At 27.8% G+C, this 23156-nt stretch overlaps 1 protein-coding gene across 2 annotated transcripts in view; it reads right to left on the minus strand.

The window, feature by feature from the left end:
* The window catches only part of LOC136088967 (receptor-type tyrosine-protein phosphatase epsilon-like), a 158580-nt gene that overhangs the window by 125194 nt on the left and 10230 nt on the right, over positions 1-23156 (minus strand). For both annotated transcript variants that reach the window (XR_010642672.1, XM_065814258.1), the window contains exon 3: positions 6612-6743. Coding sequence is in view for 1 of the 2 variants with exons in the window: in XM_065814258.1 (XP_065670330.1) it covers positions 6612-6743 (132 nt within the window). In the remaining variant the exon portion in view is untranslated. The remainder of the gene's footprint in view (positions 1-6611; positions 6744-23156) is intronic.

Here is a 23156-nt window from a genome sequence, read left to right on the forward strand (position 1 = left end):
TATGGAAAAATGTCAATAATTCATTTTTCCCAAGGGCTATCAACAAGGAGTTTTTTTACATGTTACTCTCTGATATTACGAGAGTATGTGCCAAATTTCAGCTTAATTAGATTTTTTTCTGGGTAATTGATTTATTTTTACTAAAATGACTGTACTATTTGTATTTAGGTAAAGTAACAAAACTTGAAGCATGCATGAGAGGAGGAATAATAAATTTATCCTTATTATTGACACTGTTAAAGATTCTCCATGAGTCTTTGGGGCCTTATTTTTGAGATAAAATACAAGATTTTGTGACCTGAGAATAGCAGACTTTGACATTAGACAAAACTTTTTTACAATAGTTTCTAGCAATAGTAAACAGACATCTGTTTTCTGGACAATTGTTTTGGCAATAGATGCGGAAGTAAGGTAAAAAATGGAAATGGCAGCAGCACAATGAAAGGAAAACCATGATGAAGAGTGAGGCTTGACTTTAAATTGTTGAGAGGGAATAAAAGATTCCATGCCAGCTTGGATCCAATAAGTTACATAAGAAACCCAAAAGCCATCACAAAGAAAATTACGGAAAGAATCCTTGTCAGCTTTAAGGTGGTTGTAAGAGGTACAATGATACAGGGATTTTGATGATGATTGAGAATAAGATAACAGCTTTAGAGAGATCAAACCGTGATCATAAGCACCTAAAGGTGTATGTGGAGAAACTGAGCACTGACTAGGATCAGAATCAAGATGCAAGTCAAGTAAGAAAGGTAAATGGTTGGGATTGTCTGGAAAGCCAGCTGGAAAGTTGACTATCTGTGTTAGGGATTGAGAAAGGCGAAAGTTATGAGCCTTAACACCAGCAGAGTCACTGACACTAGAACCAAGTCATTCAAAGTGATGAGCATTAAAGTCACTAACAACAACGATATTGGCTGAAAGATAAAGAAAGAGGTCTCGGTCAATTTGGAAAAATTACTTTGAAGAACACGAATATTAGTGATAGGTTAAAAGAACTTGGTGATGACGATGGTTTTTTGTGTTATATAGTTTTTATACTTTTTTACTCATTTTTGGACTTGTTAAAGGACTTGACTCAAAGCACAGCTAGTATTTAGTACACTATTTAATAGTCCAATCTATTGCTTCATTACACCTAATAACCCCAAAGCTCTAACAAAGGGCTCTAGATGAGGCCTTGGCAATGTACACCAAAAGTACAAACAGAAACACAATTCATACGCAACATGGCACTGTTAATACTCTGATACTTTACATCTGTTGAAGAAATTAGCCTCTCTGTGAGCTATCACATAGTTCAGGAAACCTGACTACCAGTAGGCCTCAGAACCATATTTTTGAAGTCAGAACTGATTTTTAAAGCTGTGCTCTCATTAGAAGATAATAGAATGAGTTGCCTCAACATAAAAACAGAGACACAAGATAAACCCATGTATTGATCCAGCATTCAACACTATTAACAGGAAACAATGTATTATAAATACCTCTACGTAAGCCTAATATATGCCTATAATAATGGATAGAATCTGTTTACCCCTTAAGTCTTTGCGTAAGAGGCTAAAATTGTAGAAGGCAGAAGCCGGCAGTAGACTCAACTAAGAGTCCCAAGGCTCTTAGTTGAATAAAGAGTGTATAATAATTGGGGTGTGCTAAGTCAGAGTTGGCTTCTCCTAGCGTTTACCTAAGAAAGAGTATCCTACAAGGCAGCAGGACATGAAGCAGTTTGTACTGGGTTAGATGTTACCAGTATCAGGATAACCTGAACTAACTAGTTTACAAAATATGTACATATTAAAATTGCTACTAAATTACATTAGAATAGCTTAAAAAACAAAAAAAATAATTCTTTAAAAATTTTTTATGTTTTGCATACACACAAAAATTAAATTAGAATAGCTCAAAAAACAAAAACAATAAGTCTATAAAATTTTTTATGCTCTGCATACATGCAAAAATAAATTATAAAGATATCTATGCTCAAATGTACCATTATTACAACAACAGTTTTTAATATCAGACATAAAAAAATTTTATTTGAAAATTGACTTTATCTCAGAGCTTCCAATCAGCAAATTCAAAAAAAGTAAGATGAAATGGTTTGGTTAAATTGAAAAGGAGTAAATTTGCATTAAGATCATCCCAAGTATGAATTTAACCCAAAAAAGTTAACCTTTGGATATTGAAACCCATTTACCTTTTGCAATAAAATTGATAAACGTTGTAATTTTTTTACAATAAAATTGATAAACATTGTAATTTTTTTGCATTTTTTTACTATGCTCTTACAATGACATCAGTACTTTAAATAATAAATAAGGGATTAATTAATGCTAAAAAGTAGAGAGTATTTTACTTGTAAACTTTACTGTAATAAATTTTATTTATGAAAAAAAATATGATTAATGCGAGTAGAGTAGAGAGTAAATAGAAAAAGTAAAAGTATTTTACTGTAAAAAAAGTAAAAGTAAATTACTGTAAATTTTACTGTAATACATTTTATTTATAAAAGAAATATGTGTGAAAAAATCAGGATTCTTAATCAGAACTACTTAATTGATCTGTAATTTGAGTAAAAAATCCAAAACTCAAAAATTCAGTATACTTTTCTTGAATCAGGATATAGTTTTCTATTTCTCTCTACAACCTTATGCATTTCTGATTTTATTTTGTTGTCCCTTGTCAGAATTTTACAATACTCCTGTGCAAGCTTTATGCCTTTCTCTGCTACATAATTTGTGACATTTACAGTTTAAACAAAATCCCTTGCAAATTAAAAATTCTTATCAGAGTTCCAAAGTTCAGGATCAATTTTAAGCCATATGAAGTCCATGTCAAGGATGGTAAAAAAACATAAATAAGTGAGGAGAAATTAGGTGAAGTAACTTGGCAAAACAGGTTTCTTAAGTTGTAAAATTCAGGTACATTTGACTTGTAAGACAACAGACAGTTGGCCATTTTAGATTTTTGACTATTGCTAAGCTTATCAGAAAACAGAAGAGGCTTCTCAGTACAGTCTATGCAGCATCATCGAGTTGAGGGTCTACAGTCTTATAACTTAACAAATTTTTAATTAAGTTAACAGATTGTTAACGATTGCATCCCAGCCAATAGAAGCAGAGATAAAGTGAGGAATATAAATAATAAATAGGAATCTGCAGAGCTTCTTTAGACTGACTATAGTCTCTTCATTCAGTTCTAACTGTCTGCAAAATGTCAAAGCTTTTAAACTATATTATTGCAAATATTATTTCAAATATATATATATTCCAAAAGTACAAAATCTAGCTATGTAAAAAGCGCTAGGTTTTCTTCACAATATTTTTCCTGATAGAGTGGTCTCCGCATTTTGCAAAGTATATGATAAAGATAAAGATAGAACCTTGGGGTACCTCAGAAGTTACTGAAAATAAAGAAGACTGTTGGCTTTTGAGGATGACTTTGATAAAGCGGATAGAAAGAAATCATTCGATAATTTTTAAAACTTTTCCAGATACACCATAGGAAACAAGCTTATGGAGAAGACCAGCATGCCAAACTTTATAGATAAGTTTAGGTATGTCAAGAGCAATAACCCTTGCCTCGCCACCTCCATCTAATGCACAATAAAATCATTCAGTCACAGCAGTTAGGAAGTTTTGCTAACTGCTGTGATTGTCAGAGAGTAAGTTGTTAAATTCAAGATGAGATGTTGGAAAGTTGTTGATCAAAGACTCAAAGACTTTGCTAATAACAGATAGATGACTGATCAGACAATAGTTAGAGGGGTCAGAAAGTTCTCCAAAATTTTAAAAAACTGAAACCACAAATGCCATTTTCAAGGAAAGGAAAGGAAAACACTTATATAGTTTAGAAAGAATTGAAGAGAGCTCTGGAGAACACTTTTATATGACAATGACAGGAATGTTGACCTTATAACAGCCTCAGGTAACAAAGTGTGAATATCAGTGGTCTTCATACTATCTACAATCTTCTCTCCATAAAAATCTCTGTAGAATAAGTGCAGCTTTAAAACTTGATTTTTATTAGGCAACATTAGGAGCCTGAAAAGACAGTTCTATGCAGACTTTAGTACCTATACCATGTTGAAACCACTGTATACATTCATTCCTTAAAACTGAAAAAGTTGATCCAAAAATTGTTTTGATATAACTTTGCTTTGTTGAAGGAGGCATTTTAGTGAGCTTTCTACAGTATATTATTTAGTTTTGAACTGCAAAAAATTAACATCATCAATCAAATCACATAAACAAAATTTAATAATATTATTTTATTAATTAGAAAACTTGCATATACAAAATTTTTCAATTATATTAAATGCCTAAAATCTATATTTATGGACAGATTTTACCATGAATTGTTTAAAACCATTTTAAAACCCCTTCGGACTCTCCTATTTGTATATATTATTGGAAAAAAATTAGATGAGTGTCTTTACTGATTTATTAATGCTCTCTTCTTTAAGAACATTGAGCACTCTATTTGTAGAATACACTCACATAAGTGCTAAAACAATTTTCTTATTTATTACAAATTCTTAGAGAACTTTCTCAATTTCTTGATTTTTTCATACCCATAGTTATTTCATTCATATTTTTTCATATCCATAGTTATATAGTCATTTATTGATTTTTTTATATCCATAGTCCATTTTTTCATATCCATAGTACCAATATGCTTACTATATAAATGCTGTTTTAAATTATAGGTCTTTGCACTAATTATAAAAATACAGATAACACCATCTTTTTTTATTTGACAATTATATTATTTTTGATCTTCTTTTTAATGTTTAAATGCTTTTTAAATTTTTTTTAATGTTTAAATGCTGCTGATTTGGTTTTGTCATCCATTTTATTTTGATTAAAATTTTTTGTTTGGTTTATATGGTTAACTAAAGAATTGATTTATTGTATGATACGTTATAGCCTGAAAAGAAAGATAAATTAGAAGAGCAATTGCATACTAATGCTTTTAATAGATTGTGCTAAAAGCTAACCAATAAAAATAAATATCAAACTATCCCAAGTAATAAAGATATTCTATTGCAGTTTCCTAATAATAAAAGTTGCAATGAACTTATTAAATATATTTATCGAGTAAATGCTGGTTTTTATCTTGCTTAAAAGCAAGATAAAATTTATTTTTTCAAACATTATAAACCATAGTTTATAAAAATATAAGTTCATTGCATTTTGTTATAAATAAAATTAGATGTTAATCTAAATGAATCATACTAAACAAATTGACATGGTTAAAACTTTTAGCATGTTTTAATAAACTATATTTATTAAACTATATATTGGAATTAAAGAATAAAAAAAAAAAGTTTTAAAACATGAGTTTGTTATACACTTATAAATTGAATTGAATAGCAGGAAATTGAAAAGTAGGCAAGTCTAAACCAGTGTTAAATGAATTTAAAATATTACAAATCATTTATATAGAGATTTTTAAGATAATAAGCAAAAAGCTCTCGATCTACATTCTCCTTAGCAATACTTTTTTTCTGTTTAAATTTGTTTAAAAAAATTAAAAAGTGTCAAAAGAGACACAAATGAACATTCACTTCAACATTAATATTGTTGATAACTTAATACTGTATATATATAGTTTAATATTGCATTTAATGTAGTATCTCACTTGGTTCTCCAAATATTCTTTAAATCGATCATTGAAAATACAATTTTCCATTGAAAGAAGCTATACATAATTAAAATATTAGGATAAAGGACCTGAAGTTAACAGAATTTTTTACTGCAACTCCAGCTCTGGCTCCTCCTAAAATGATCAGTCTACCTCTAGACAGACTTAAAACACCCCACACCCTTACTTTTCTCAAGAAATTTGACGAAATGTTTGATCTATCCCAATTTAATGTGCAAAGGGAGGAAAATGATTTTTTCTCACTCAACTAAAGGTTCTGCCAACAAATTCTATCTTAACACATAAGTTTACTTGGTCTCACCTGTCATGAGTATTTATTTCATGAGAAAATTCACTATTTTCAAGTCAACAAAAATGATACATTTAGGATTGAGGTTCTTCTTTTTTAGTTGGGAAGCCAGCAGTTCAATTTACAAAACAGCAGTGATCCACTTGATCATAGGGTTCCAACTATATCATTGGTACAGCAAACTTCTTCTAGTCCCTTTAGCCCACCATCTTACATGTTCTGTAAATTGTTTGCAGACACTACGTGATATTCAACATATATCTTTGTCTCAAGATTAACCACAAAATATGCTTTTTCAACAAAATTAACCTTCATTTTTGCTTGATAAGCAATAATAAAGATTAATTTTCAATTCAGGAGAACAATTTAATGTAGAAATTATGTTTATTTTCTAAACATTAAAAAACTTGTTAATCAGTGTAATTATTAAAACTTTAACAGACTATAAAAATATATATTTTAGCTCATTTATATTAATGTTTTATTAGCATTACAATCAAAAAAAAAATTGTTTTTTGCATTGATTTTCTTTCAAAAAGTTAGAACAGGGGAATTAGTTGCTTGGAAAAATAATATACTATCTGAAACAAAATATTGGATAAATAAAAAAAAATATACAAATAAATGTTGTTTTTAAACAAAAAAACATCAAAACCTGGCCATCAACAAAGTTATCATTTTTTGTGAGAGAATAATTTAAAGAAAACTTTTTGATATAGTTATTCCAAGTATTTACGCAACCCTGGAGTGCAATACCATTAACAGTTGTTACCTTTTCAAATTGAACCTAAACATTAAAAAATAATTTTAAACAAAGCAAGTAATTATAATATGCAGTAAATTATAAAAATATAATAATAGAAGATAAAGAGTAAAAATAGCATTTCTTTATATTTTTCTCATTTATGCTTGGTATATAATTTGCTTAATTGCTCAAAAATATATTTAAAAGAAAATATCTTTTACCAAACTTTACCTTTCTCTGAAAATTAAATCTACTTTATATTTTATTATAAAAACATTTATATCTCATTATAAATAAACTGAATATAAATATCACATTTTGTACAAATTTTATAAAACAGGCTTTAATACAATGGTTACAAAAGTAAAAACATAAATAGTTTCTAGGATGACTTTAATACTTTAATTGAATAAATTAGAACTAATAGTTTATAAGAGTTTTATTGAAACCCAATAAAATGGAGAAAAAAGGTACAAAATATTAAACGGCTTTAATATTTAAAAAAAAACATATTGTTAAATATTTCCATTAATAATGGTGCTAACATTAATAATGGCAACCAAGGTTAGACTGATCTAATAACACATATGAATCGTATTGTTTTTCAGAGAAATTTTGGAACCAAATTTGAGAAGAAAGAAACATCACAAAATATAACAAACAAACAACAATTTGTGGATTCACCATTTTCAAGATTCACTTAGTAAAAGTTTCCTTTTTATTGAAAGATTCAAAACCTTTGTTAATGATTACTTTTTTTCAAAGTCTATCTAATAGTTATTATTATACACAAGTTAAAAACCAAAATTTTGGCATCGGTTCAAATTGAAATTTAGGCCAAAACCAAAACAGAACTTTGATCAGCCATAATTATACACTAAATAAATAAATAAATTCATTTATATACAACTATATTTATAATAAATAATGAACCACAATTCAAAAAATAATTGACCTTCATTCAACATGGCATTACAACCACTTCATTTTAGGATTGAATTTACCAACTTTTAAATTATTATGAAAAAAAAGCTATATATATATATATATATATATATATATATATATATATATATATATATATATATATATATATATATATATATATATATATATATATATATATATATATATATATATATATATATAATACCTATACAAATATTCATGATCTTCAAAGTAACTTTTCATTGTTGAATCTTGCAAAATTCACCATACCTTAGCTCTTTGAAAATTTAAATTCATGTCTTTTATCTTTATATATCAGAGTTGAATCCTATTTTTATTCACAAAAACTGCAATGTTTGGCCTGGGCATATACTTTTTATCAATACACCTATTTGTCCTAAAATCAGGTTTGAATCGATTGATTTTTTTAATTTAAAAAAAACCCTGGAGATTGCTCTGACCTCTCTAACTATTGTTCAATTAGACTTTTTTCTATTATTAAAAAGTCTTACTAATAATAATAAAAACAAACATTAACAAAACTTTTAAAACTCTCATCTTAAGTCAAACAATCTCCAAAAATTGATATAGCCTTTTATATATACACCATCTTTATGTTAACTCACCTTCCCAAGGCCAAGAAAACTACTACAGTGGAGACTCAAATTAGTACTTCAGAAATACAGGAAATACTTTACTAGAAAAAGCAACCAAAGGAAATATTATTCAGCTGTATTTTATTTCCTTATATGTCATTCAGATCCTTTTATTGATTAATATTGTAAAAAAAGCTATTTTGCCTGTAAATGTGATTGCTTTGTTGACTGAAACAAAATTAAAATTTGAAAATATTATCTTTTTTAGTATGTTAATTTGACATGAAATTGTTAAAACATGAGTATTGAAATGCCAAGCATTTGATGTAAATAATGAAAACTAGAACTCTGCTTTTCATAACTTAAATGCTGAAAATTATTTTCATAATTTTTATGCAAAAATACTTTATTAAAGCCGACATAAACATTTTTGCATCAAATTATTCAAAATCTTAAATCATTGTGTTAGAAAAATGTCTAGAAGATACAAAGTTAAAAAAATGCTGAATTTATGAAAGAGTCAACATCAGCTATAAAATGTTAAAATTACATCAGAGTTTAACTGTGATCCATGTAAAATATCTTTCTCCTCTCAACAAATTAATGAGATAAACTGCAAATTGGGTGTGATATATCAACAACTAGCATCAAAACACAGAACCTTCTTCACTCAATGTTTACAATTATATACAATTACACAATATAACAAAGGTCTTGCCCACTTAGATTTGTCAACGTTTATGTATTTATATTTTACAAATGAATTCAAAAATCATATTCTTCTTGGCGTAACATCGACAGTTTTTAATTTATGCCTAATTTCATATTTTCTTGATATAAGCGCAAATTTTCTCTGAGTTAATATGTTATAGGGTAATACCATGTAGTAATTTCTGTAGTGCTAATGAATGTGCATGATAAAGTTGTTTCCAGGGCCCATTACGCCAGGGGCAAAGGATTGGGTCATCATGATCATGCTTTACAGACAAACTGGAGATCTGAAATATTTAGCATTTGTGTAGTCCTGATAAACAGACAACCAGATGGTCCATGAGGCTGGAGCGCCAGGCGCCATGTCTCATTTTTTTTATTTAATTTTTTATTTTTCAGATTACATAAAGTAAAGATAACTTTGAAATTATTGTCTTAATTATTGTTAATTATTATTGAAATTATTAAGAAATTATTATTATTATTAAGAAATTATTGTCTTAATTATTGTTAATTATTATAAATTATTGTCTTAATAAATTATTTTGCTTTATATTAAATAAAATTATTAACCAAATATTTTAAGAAAGTTTGTTTATAAGAATTTCGATTCGCAGGTATACAAATTAAAAACAGTCATCATTCTAAATTGACTTTAACAGAGCTTTACATTGTATAACTTTAAACTTTTGAATTGAAAAAAAACTGATACTTTTTAATGCTAAAATGGTGACAGCAAGTTGTTTAACAAACTAAAATCCAAATTTAAAAAAAAAAAACAACCTGCCACAACATTACATCAATAAAAAGAAAATTATTAACTTTTAAAATCATTAGTTTTACTGATATTTAATTATAAAATGTTAACACTGAGTTGTTTTATTAAATAAAAATTAGTAACAGTAACAAAAAAAAACATGTCATAACATTAGTCTAGAAGAAATTTATAACCTATTAAATTCATCATTAACATTTTTACATTAACAAATTTATTAAAATTAAACAACCTTGTCAAAGAGTCAAAAAATTATCTTTTACATTCAAAAAAATAAAAGAAATTAATCACTGTTTAGTTTTCGATAACCATTAGTTTTACATTTTCCATTGCTTTAATTATATTAATTATTCATTAATAATTCTGCTAAAAAAATAAAAGTCTGCTAGTTATATTAATTACTCATTAATAATTTAATCTGAAATGCAACTTAGTAGTTAGTTTTACATTAAGAATGGATTTTTGTGATTTTGGAAAACTGTCAAATGATACCTGTCATAAACTAATTTATTATAGATCTGGAATAACAGATGACAAAATTTTAACAATCTGTCATCATTATGAAAAGATTTATAAAGTAGAACAATTCCTGGAAATAGGAGCTATCATCAATTTACACCAGAATTTATAGATACTATTAGTTTTAAACAAACAAGTGAATGTTAATATAACATACATTTTTTTTTTTTTATGGTTTTAAAAGTTCTCAAACTAATTAGAAAACTAACATTGATGCATTGAAATTTGGTTTATTTATTCTGTATAAATACTGTGTTGATACATTTCATTGGATAGGTATGATAAATGAAATTTATTGTATTGAGATTTTTTTATGATGATGGTAGATAGTTAAAATTTGTCATCTGTTAAAGACGCTATGGCAACGTTTATGAATCCACACAACCCTTTTAAAAAACTTTTCTGACCATCTAAAGATGATTACTGAGTTTTAACTTATTTTATAAAATTTGTATCATTGATGCACCTGTAACAATAACTGACACAATATTTTTTTTTATTTTATTTTGTAAATAAATAAATAAAACAGAACAAGTATAAACCTAAAAAAGTTATCTTTGCTCTGTTAAAAATTTTTTTTTAGAAAAAATAAGTAAAATAAAGGCATGGCCTCTGGTGCCCCAGGTTCATAGATTCTTTGGTAGTCTACCCAGGAAACAATTTTAACACATGTTCATAAGGACTATACAAATCCAAAATTTTGAGAGCTCTAGTTTGTCTGGAAAGTAGTAAAAAATCTATTGCAAGCTTCCGTTAAAAAAAAGTGGGGCCCTTGACCCAGCCCTCCCTCCCCTTGTGTTTTGGGCGCTGGAAACAATTTTAATATGTAATTTATCAGCACTTCAGAAATTCTAAAAGTTTCAGAGCTCTAGCTAGTTTGAAAGATAGAGAAAAATCAATCGTAATATTCCATGACAAAAAAGTGAGCTCCATGCCCTGTTCTATATATATAGAAATCCATGTTATGTTTTCTGAAACATCAATGAATATAGAACGACACATAAAAAAAATTTTTTGTTACCATCGAGGCTATATGATTTAAAAACATGCATTAAAAACAGATATATAAAAAATGCCTAAATTTACTTAAGGCAATTTAGGTACTTTATAATAATTTTTTATATTTCTGATCATTTTATTGGATTTGTAACCCCTGAAAATAGCCACGTATAAATTTTTAAGTAAAAAAGATCAAGTACTCTTAATGTTATGTGACTTGAAACCTTTAAATATGTTACAATTCTGAGGGGACAAGAGGGGCCTAACCAATATCTGTCAAAAGTAAAATGGTCATATTTTAGGATCTTCTTGAAGCCTGAGGCTAAAATTTTCAAGGAATTTTTATTTGACTAAGTAGTTTCAAATGTATAAAAATAAGTAAAATCTGAGATGCATTGTGACATGGCCTGGGTTAATTGACATGGAACTACCCTATATCAATCTATTCTAATATTGTAAGGATATTACACAGCATTTAGCACTTTTAATATATTGAAACATATTAAGAAAGTACTATATTAGTGAAAACAAAAAGAAACAATACAACTTTTTTTTATACTAAATATTTTTAAACTTACAATCACCATACAATTCTTTAATAAAAACTCTTTCCTTAAGATTAGAAGAATCAGAGAAATACAATAGGTGAGCAGGACAATAGAAAAATTATATTTTGCAAAGTCCTGATAAAATCTCTCTTCAAGCTCTTCAAGACATCACCAAAGCTTTTGGGGAAGAAATCTAGGTATGAACGCAACATATAAATCTTGAATTTTTCAATAAGCTTTGCAACCAATTGTTTGCAATTAGGGTTATTGTGATTACCTAGGAACCCATGAACTACATCACAAAATGCTTTTTTATTTTTGTAATTGCTCTTTTAAGTTTTTCTGACTTCAACATTGCTTTTATTTGGGATCCAATAAATATACTAACTTTGATATTTGCCTCTATTGGCATCAAAAACATGAGAAAAATTTATTGTAAAGCTTCTCCTCTAAAAAAAAAGTTTTTACAAACTGTTATATCAATACTAGTTAAATATGCAGATGGAGTAATAAGATTTTTGAACTTTTTTGTAATGATTATTTATTAGCCACAGTTAATTAAAGATATTTATTTCCATTTGAAATAAATATTTAAACTCTGTTAATAAATATCCTTAAAACTCTGTTTTGAGATATATACAGTTATCTATAAACAGTTGTTATTGTGAAAATCTAATCTAAATCTCTGATTAAATCATCTAACTTAATCTGATTTGAAAAGTGAGGCTGATAAGTCATTATTGCTACAAAAGCTTCCTCTTCACTAACTCACTCATGAGATAAAATACTCATTGCACCTTCCTTCATAAAAGTATGAAAAACATACAGCAACAACATATAGCAACACATAATAACAACATATAGCAACTTCAACATACACATAAACAACAGTAGCATACGATTGAGAAGTACACTTACACTTTGTGGTAACTGTGGTACTGGTAGACTATCATCATGTAGAACCAGTGCTGTAGATGATGGTATGTCTGGATATTGAAGAGCTTCTACCCTTTTGGCTTTTTTATATTTCATAATATCAATCATACAAAAGTAACAGCCATAGTAATAGTTCTTTGCCTTTCTCCTTACTCTGAGAATGACAAAAGGATATGTCTTAAGTAGCTTAATATGCTTTTAAAATCTATTTGTTACATATTTTTCCATCTACAATATATGTATTAACAATCTGTCTTGTAACCCACTAATTTTCTTTCCTCATACAACCCCAGGCTGCAAGCGAAGCACACTGACAATCTTCCATGAAAGAAATTTATTACCTATTAAATTCATCAATAACATTTTTACATTAACAAATTTATAACTAATTTATAAATTTGTTATTAAATTACCCACTAATTTCTGTTGATATGTGGGCTCCCAGTTGCTGGTTGGCATTTAAAACACTATTTTGAAACGATCCATGATACGGAAAAAAACATTTTTGGAATTAGCAGAGAAAATTGATAAATTATAAAAAAATTTAAAGTGGGCAAATATTTTGTAAAAATTTATAACATTGTTTTATTAATGCGAGATCCATCCTCTACAACTACTTTTTGGAAATTATCTAAACTATGTTATGGTCAAATTCTTGTAGCATAAAAAATAAAAACATTGGCATCCTTTGTATAACTCATTGTATGTCATTTTGATAACAATACATTATTATTAGGATTGAACTAATAGAGCAAAGTATTAGGATTCTTCATATTAATTAATATAATATTTATTGGTGCAACTTGAAGAACAAAAAGAAATGTGAAATGATTCTTTCTCTAATAAATCAATAGTTGACACTAAATTTTGATTCTAAAGCTAAACTAGCCAAAACAGGTTGTAAAATAAATTCTTTGTACCTATTTCCAAAAAGGAGTCATCTTTTTTCCAAAAAGGAGTCATCAATTTTTAAGTAAAAAAAAACTTCTTATTAAATAAATCTAAACAATTTTATTTTAATCTTTGAAATCATTGTTTTATTCAATATTATTAAAAATTATCCTCAACATATTTTTGTTAGCGACTGATTTTATTTAGTTGATTTATAATAAAAATATCCAGACATTGAGAAACACATTTTACTTTTATTTTAGTGCACATTTTAACATGTATTTACAATTTATTAGTATTACCTTAACTAAAGTTATTAATATGATAAATGCTTTAAATCCAAGATGGAATTCATCCTTTCGTCTTAATAGAAAGTTTATATGCTTTTTCTAATCCATTAACTTTATTATTTAACAACTCAATTTACGAAGGTGTAGTACCTATTTCATGGAAGACAGCAAACGTAATGCCATTGTTTAAAAATGGCAGTAGAAATAAAGTTTCAAATTATAGCCCAGTTTCCTTGACTTTATTTCTTTGTAAAACTTTAAAACATTTAATATCTAACCAACTCTATATTAGATATTAGAAAAATGGGTAATAAACTGGAGAGCTATATTAGACAAATGGGTAATAAACTGGAAAATGCAATTCAATTTTGAAAAATGTAAAATCATGCATATTGGTGACAAAAATTAAAACTATAAATATTTTATGACTAACAATAATAAAAAAACAAGAATTGATTACTACTAAATTGGAAAAGGATCTAGGCGTATTAATTTCAAATGACTTTAAATGGGAACAACAAATCAAAACGGCATTATCTATTGCTAACAATAAATTTGGTATAATATGCAAATAATTTATGTATAAAGACAGTGAACTAATAAAATGGCTGTATTGTAGTTATATACGCCTGCATTTAAAATTTGCAATACAGGTATAAAGTCCTTATCTTGAAAAAGATATGAGTATATTAAAAAATATTTAAAAATAAGTAACAAAATCTGTACCTGAGCTGCATCATCTATCATACAACGAAAGTCTAACTAAAATTAGTCGACTTACTTTTTAGTTAATAAAAATTAGCTATCATTTTAGTCTAACTAAAATTAGTCAATTAACATTTTAACTAAAATCAATTGGTCGACTAACTTTTTAGTCTAACTACAAATAGCCTACGTATTTTTAGTCTAACTAAAAAAAATTTTTTTTTTAAGTTTTTGTCTTTAGGTGCTTCAGGAAGACCTAATAGTCTTGTCTCAGAGCAACGCAGAAGAGCATTTAAATAGTAAGTTTACAATCCTTCCTTATCAAAGCCCCAAAATATGCCCAGTGCTCGTTTCGAACCCAATTGCAATACCACAATCTACAAATATTTATTGTTTTGTCCACTCCCTCTGACTATTCTAACCCCCACCAGCTACAATTAAGCAGGGGAGAGTATTACCGACATCTAGTAGCTGCAGAATACGTGGTGAAAGAGCTGGTAAGCAAATTAACAAGATATTGTTTTCAATATGAAGGAGTACAACCCAATAGGTAACATGTGCAAGTGTCCATCTTTAACTAAAATTTGAGTACCAATAATTGGATAACCAAAGTTCAATTTATTTATTTAAATAACTAATTGATTAAACTAATTTTTAACAAACTGGATTATTTTAATTGCGGGAACGTACAAGCTAATGAGCCACTGCAATTGCTTATCTTTCATCCATCTGGACGAAGATGTTGCGTATACGGCATCGTCTAGACCACTTAAAAATAATGTATGGCGCAAGACAATCTTGCATTTAAACCACTGCTAATTGTTTCACTTACGTTGTTGACACGCCTATAATGAGTTGCTGCTGTTAAACTAAATGAATGACCAACTTTGTTGGGTGAAAGCTTTGCTAATTTTTATTTTCTTGCTGTTTTTGTGTGCAAGTTTTTTTGAGACATATTTTACATTAGAATAGATTTGGTAATAATCAATTTAAAAGTTGAACAAAGAATTTATAAAAATTATTTGGTCACTTTAGACATTATTACTTAATAAAAGCCCTATTTACCAAGCTAATAAATGCTGTATTTCATTTAACCCCATAGTTAACCGTTTCCATTTTTAACTCATAACTTTTTACCAGAAATAACAAATATAATTTTGAAAAAAGGGATAAAGATTGTTTGATTTTAACCGCTTTTACTCTATTCTCTAAAGATAACTTCATAAAAACAGTTTTACATTTTTCCATGAAATTATCTTTCTAATAAAAAAAATATTCTATAAATACTACCCACCGCTTTGGAGATCTGTTAGATTTAGTAAAAGTTGCTAAACTAGCCCCACCCTTTTCATTGTTGTATAATATAAAGACATAAAAAATAAAACAACTAGCTTTATTGTTTATAACACAAAAGAGTTCATATACTAAATTTAAAAATATTTATTTAAGAACAGTAAAATAAATTAAAAACTAATTATTACAAGAAGATACTTCGATATTACATTTAATAAATTTTAAACTAAATTAAAAAACTCCAAATTTTTGTACAAAGACATCAACATTTGAAAACATTCAGTTGTCATTCTGTTTCGATTTGCATACAATTTGTTTAATGCATCAGAGAAATAGCGTTCACTTAGTGCACTGGTAGCAATGAAAACACATGTTGATTTTGATTCATTTGGCTCATGCACTGACAATTTTATGTAATCACTGATTTCTTTTTTTAAATCTAAACTTACATTTTTATCACTATCATTTTAAGAGTTATCATCTTCATCATAAAATGATGATTTCATTGTCACCATTTTAAATAGAACTATTTCACAAATTTTTTGTCTGATAAAAATCTGACAAAAATTCCTTTGTACATTTAAAAAAATTTTTTTTCTCCTACTATTTAAAGAACTGAAAACTTTTATAATTTGGATCCAAAAAAAGCGCCACATAATAAAAACAAGTTATTTTCTAATTCATGTGAATCATTGTAAGTTTGTAAAGATTCTAACAAATGCAAATTAATACCATAGTTAAAGGAGGAGTTTCACTTTTTTTTTACTTAGTTGCTTATCAAGGTACTTTATACTTATGTTGCTGATTTAAACAGCTGATTTTTATACTGAATACATAATTAGTTAACATTATTTTAATTTTTAAGAAAAACAAAATGAATAGTATAACAAGATATATATTCAATTAAACAATATAAATATAATAAAAAACTTTAAATGTCTAACTAATATAATCTAATTGTCATCACTGTAAATATCTGCAATTTTATGAGTGTAAAAATAAATAATTTACAAACTATCACATCAAAAAATGAATGAAAGTGTTATATATAAGAAATTTGGAAAGAGTTCTGCACCAAACACGATTTTTAAAAGTATGGAACCATCTATTTTTTATAAATTTATTTCACATAAATGTTTTTTATAATATATAATTCACTTCAATTATAAATTGAAAACTCTTTCTCCAATAACCTTAAAAACAAATCTTAAAATTGATGCTCTTCAGGCGCTACCTATTAATTATGTCAACAAAGTAGGAGGGTCTGAAATTTTTTGACAATTGTTGACAAGTGGAGGGGGAGAAGTCAAGACAAGTTGATGTCAACATTGTTAATTTAAAAAAAAAATTTAATTACTTAACAAATTAAAATTAGGCGGCGCTTTCAGTCGTGTGTTACACACTTGCTCAACCTTCAGGATTTTAATAAAGTTACTTATACTCCTGCTTTTTAAAAATCGTGCTGTGCTTTAAAAAAACCAGATGCATACAGACTAAATAAGCACGCACAAGATATTTACTTGTAACTCTATTATTTTTTCAAAGTTGTCGTTGATTAGTCGGCTGTGCAAACAAAAAAGATTTAAGCAAGTACAGGCCTTGTTACGAAATTTCCCTGTGTAGCGAAAACGCGTAACGCATTTCTAAGTAACTCAACTCAGCAAATATATTTTGCATCGTTAGAAGTTATATTTCGTCACTAGCGTCTTTTCAAGTACCGCATTGTAATTACAGTTATTTTATTAACGCGTTAAAAATCATACAAACAGTTTGTTTTTTTCTCACTATAACAAAAGTTACAAATAAAATCTAAGTTCTTATTTAAAAAATCATTTTTATTATTGTTTTCAAATATAAACTAAATTTTATTTTGAAAAAAAATATTTTTTTATGAAACGTAAAATAATGTTTGTTTTCTTATGATTTTACAGTTGGTTTTTGGTTATTTTATTAACTGTTAATAAATTTTTTCTTATTTAATTTGTGAACTCTTTTTAATGTTTTTAAACAATAAAGAATTTTTTATTTGTTATTTATCAGTTAGCGATAAAATACTCGTGATCATAATTTATTTTCATAAATTAAACGAATGTCTTTAAAACTTTACGTTATTGAATTAACAATAAACAAAATATCTTATTAATAAAATATTTACATCAAAATAAATCGTGCATTTTTAAAACTATTATGACTAAAAATAATTTTTATATTTAAAAGGAATTTATATATTTAATTCCTTAAGATAAAACTTAAAACACTTTATTTTTTAACTTATTTTTAACAACAACAAAAAAAATTATGAAACAAACTATTTCTTTAACAAAAAATCTATTAGTTTACAATTGCGGTTAAATGTTTTTACTTACGACTTTATTTCTTCTGAATAAACGTTACGTTACGTCACATTAACCACAATCAAAAGATAATTTAAATATTCTTAAAGATATTAGTTTTTGCGTAGCGCAAAACTGCTGAACACATAGGCAAATCGCCTTTTCGCAAGCAAAATGCGAGCTGTGTAACACTTCTTAACAAGGCCTGCAAGTACATTGTCTACATTTTTGCTTGTAATTAATGTTTAATTTAATGCTAATGCTGCTGCTGAAGCCGTTACTCATTTGTGTGTGTTTGACACAGAGTTTTTCAAAGAAGATTCAGCACGCTTGGTCTTTTTCATCTTTCTTTATATACTTTTGACCATGCGATAAGGTATTCTTTAATCTTTATTATCTGGTAATATCTGCTTAATCGGTAATAAGATATAAAACTTTTATATCAGATAATAATTCGCCGTGTTTGCATAACCAGCCCTGGTAGTAAAAGCGTAAAACTTAGATGCCCGGCAGTTGTAACAAACATGCGCTTTAAAAAAGATATAAAAAACTACATGCCAGGCAGCTTTTTTTTTTTTTTTTTTTTTTTTTTGTAATTCACCTCCCCAAGGCCGAGAAGACCACTACAGATGAGGAGGCTACTTGTGGCTATAACCCTCTCTCAACTCTCTAACTCCGAAACACGAACCTTGACGAACAAGGCCGCTGTGTGGAGAAACAAGTTGACTAAGGTTTTTTCTTTCTTATGTAATAAGTGCCAGGTCGATGAAAAAATGTTAGGCTATGCTACACTAAGCTACTGTCTAGCATGCAGTTAGTTATTTATTTATTTAACTAACTTATTTATTTATTTTTTAATTTAGGTGTCGGGTTGATAAAATATGAAAAAACTACACGCCAGGCAGGAATTTTAGTTATTAATTTTATCATATAGTAAATACCAATTTGTTAAAATAAAAAAAAATACACACCAGGCAGTAAACTCGTGTTGTTATTTCAATTAACATTGAGTTTAGTGCTACAGCTTTTAAGTGATAATTCCTCCTGTGGAATTAGTCCCTTTGGGAGTAGTTTAGCAATCATTTTCCATGTAATTCTCCAAAAGGAATCACTTGTTCCGCAATCGCTAGTTGTCTGCTCTCAACAAATTTACCTGGTTGATTTTATTTCCATCATGGATATGAACACTGTCTCCCTTACCTGTTTTCCAATGTTTTCGTGTTTTTGTCATAATATTTCTTCTGTAAATTTTGAATTTTTTCATGATTGTTCTTAAATCTATTTGCGTCAATTGGATTTACTTGGAGTAGTGACAGAGACATTGGAAGTGTTGATCTCAATCTTCTTCCACTGCTGAGTCAAGCAGATGATGCAAAACCATCAACAGGAGTATTTTTCACCTCTAGTAGAGCTATGTACAGATCTTGATTTGATCTTTTTGCTTTGGTCAGCAAGTTTTTTGCTATTTGCATATGTCTCGCAGCCATTTTGTTTGATTGTTGATGCTGTGGGCTACTAGTTATATGTTTAAACTCCCACTCCTTACTAAATTTGTGCCGTTGTAGCTCCATACTATCTGCAGTATGCCAAGTCTGGAAAAGATCATTTTTAGTTTCTTTACCACTGTTTGTGACTGAATGTTATGTAATCTTTCAATTTCCCAATAACAACTATAATAGTCGACCACTATTAAAAAATCCTGATTATTTCAGTGAAATAAATCAGTTCCTACAATTTGGTATTTCACTTGATATCATTAATTCTGTTGTTTGTTTATTTGACTATTCAAGGCATGTTTTACATAACTTGACCAATATATATATATGGAAAAAAAATCACTGTTAACAGTGATTTTTTTTCATATATATATTGGTGAAATCACTCACAACCAAAAAGTACAGCGAGCAGTTCTTTTTCGATGATTGCATAGTTTAACCTAGCTGGTGTCATTGAACTTGATACAAATGCAACTGGTTTTTCATTTTAAAGTAGAACTGCTCTTACACCAGTTTTGCATGGGTCTACTAGTAATGTCACAGGTTTATGGATGTCACAAAATAAAAGACATTGTTCAGAGCATGGTAGTTTTTAATTTAATGGAAAGATTGATCTTGCACTTTGCCTGATTGCATGTGTGTTCCTTTTTTTATAAGATTTCAAAATGGTTCCGTAATTTCTGATAAATTAGGGAGGAATTTACCAACAGTTTACCATACCAAGAAATTTTTTTGTTTTTTGTTTAGGTTTTGGCATTTCATTGATAACTTTAATTTTTAATTCATCTGGTTGTATTCCATTTATTGATAACTTAAGTTCTAAGTATATCAACTCCTTTGTTAAAAATCTGCATTTTTCAATATTTAGGGCCGTTCCCATTTTTCAGCACGATCTGAGCATTTTATAAGATTTTTATTATGATTTACATCTTTTGTGCCCCGTATTAGAATATCATTGCTATTAGTTTCCACAAAATAAAGATCATCATTGACATTGACTGATTCTTTTATGAAAAACGTGTAAATCTTAATCCTTCAAATGGTGTGTTCATCATAGTTAATATAGAGCTATCTTTATCCAGTAGAATCTACCAATAACTTTAATTTGCATCTAGCTTTTTGTAAAATTGTTTGCACCACAAATTCTAGTTGATATTTCTTCCAAAGTAGGTAATTGATGTTCTTTTTTTATAGCATTATTTAAGTCTGTTAGATCTAGACAGAGTCTTAGTTGTCCGTTTGGTTTTTCCACAACTACTAGTGAGTTTACTAGTGAGAACCCATTCTGTTGGTTTATTTCTTTCTGATGGTTCTATTCTTGTTATTACTCCGGTTTTCTCCATTTCATCCAATTCAGTTTTTATTTTATCTCTCAAGGTGACAGGAAATTTCATTGGGGGATGAATAACAGAATTTGAGTCATTCTTTAACTCGATATGATGTTCAGGTCCAATCTCCTAACCCATTAAATAAATTTGGATATATTTTTGGTATTACTTCTTTTAACTCTTTTGCTTGTATTTCTTTAATTTGTTTTACTTTGTTTATTGTAGATATCTCTTTTTGATGTTGGCACTTAGATTCGTTCGTGTCTACAGTTTTTACTTCATTTATTAGTTTGATAGCTTGCAAGTCTTGAAAAGTTTGTAAGCTAAGAACAAGTTTGCTTGTTGTTTCCACTACATAAAATTTAACCATCTTTTTACAACTTTTTAATAACACATCTTTGATATTCCAAGTACTGGAGTATAATTCCCTCCATAACCACATAGTTTAAGGTTTGTATGATGTTAGTTGGTTGTAGACTTTTTTTGGCATAACATCAACTTCAGCGTCAGTGTCCATTTTTCCACGTACCAAAAAATTATTAATTTTGAAGATTATCAAAGCTTCTTTTTTACAATTCATTTCACCATATGATAAAGATTCAACATGGTATATGTTTTTTGAGTTGCAGCAAGTCACCAAATGATTTTTTTTGTTACATCTGTGGCACATTTGACCAAATGCTGGACAGTTTTTTGGTTCATGTGTTCTATTGCATTTCTTGCACTGCCTTTGTTGTAGTTTTTTATTTGAACCATTATTTATTTGTTTCCAGTATTGTTAAATTAATTCAACCCAGTCTGTTTTGCTTTTTGATCAATTTTCGTTATACACAAATTTTCTCCATTTCGGTATTTTTCCGATAGACTTAATTGCTTGCCTTGGTTGAATTTCTTTACCACATCAATATCTTTTTCATTTGTAATTGATTTCATTTCTACATTTGCAATTTTTTAAGCTCTGCATATGTTAATTGCTTTTGTTAAAGTTAAATCCGTTTCTTTTTGAAGTAAAAAGTACTTTGAACTTAGTCTGATTTGATTCTGTCAATTATTTTGTTTAATATAAGACCATCTTGAATTATTTCAAATTCACATGTTTGAGCAAGATTTTTTAAATCTGTCACAAAAAAATCAAACAATTTATTAACATCTTGTTTTTGTAAGAAAAACTTTCTTCTTTCCAAAACCAGATTTCTTTTCAGTAAACAGTATTCTTTGATCTTTCATTTGGCTTTGATAATAAGTGTTCCATTTTCTTTTTTCTTTCTATAGATAAGCACTTTCGGAAATCTTTTTGTATAATTCTTCAGTCGACTTCTGGTACCATGTAATGTTTTATCTTCTTATATATTATAAGTAAGAGAATTGCTTTAATATTTGTTTAATATTAATTTCTATATCTATATATTAAATTGTTACAACTAATTATTATATTAACTGTGTGTAGTCTTCTTGAGTCGTTATTTCAACCAAAATTGAGTTTAGCGCTACAGCTTTTAAATTATAATTCCTCGTGCGAAATTAGTCTCTTAGGAAATAGTTAAGTGATCATTTTCCGTGTAATTCTCCAAAAAGAATTACTTATTCTGTAATCTCTAGTCGTTATTTACACTCTGTTCCTTTTTGTTAACAATTTGTATTTTGTTAATTTAAAAAAAAAAGATAATGAATAAATTTTGATAATGAAGAAATTTTGTTAAAAAACAGGTTCCTTTTTTACTAATAGCTCCTCCCAATTTAAACATTAAAAATTTTCTATGTGTGTGCTGTTAGTAGTTTAAATATGTACAATAAACTAAAGATAATAATAACCCTACCCTTACCACCTCCATCTAATTCACAATAAAATCTTTCAGTCACATCAGTTTCAAACTGCTGAAAGATTTTATTGTGAATTAAATGGACTTTCAGTCCATTTAATTCACAATAAAATCTTTTAGCAGTTAGCAAATCAACTGTATTGATTGTCTGACAGTAAGTTATTTGACTTAGGATAGGATGTGAGAAACTTGTTGATTAAAGACTCAAAATCTTGCTAGTAACAGAAAGAAGACTGATTAGACAATAATTAGAGGGGTCAGAATGCT

This window comes from Hydra vulgaris, chromosome 12, assembly GCF_038396675.1.
Source record: "Hydra vulgaris chromosome 12, alternate assembly HydraT2T_AEP".
In the NCBI taxonomy this organism is placed as follows: Eukaryota; Metazoa; Cnidaria; class Hydrozoa; order Anthoathecata; family Hydridae; genus Hydra; species Hydra vulgaris.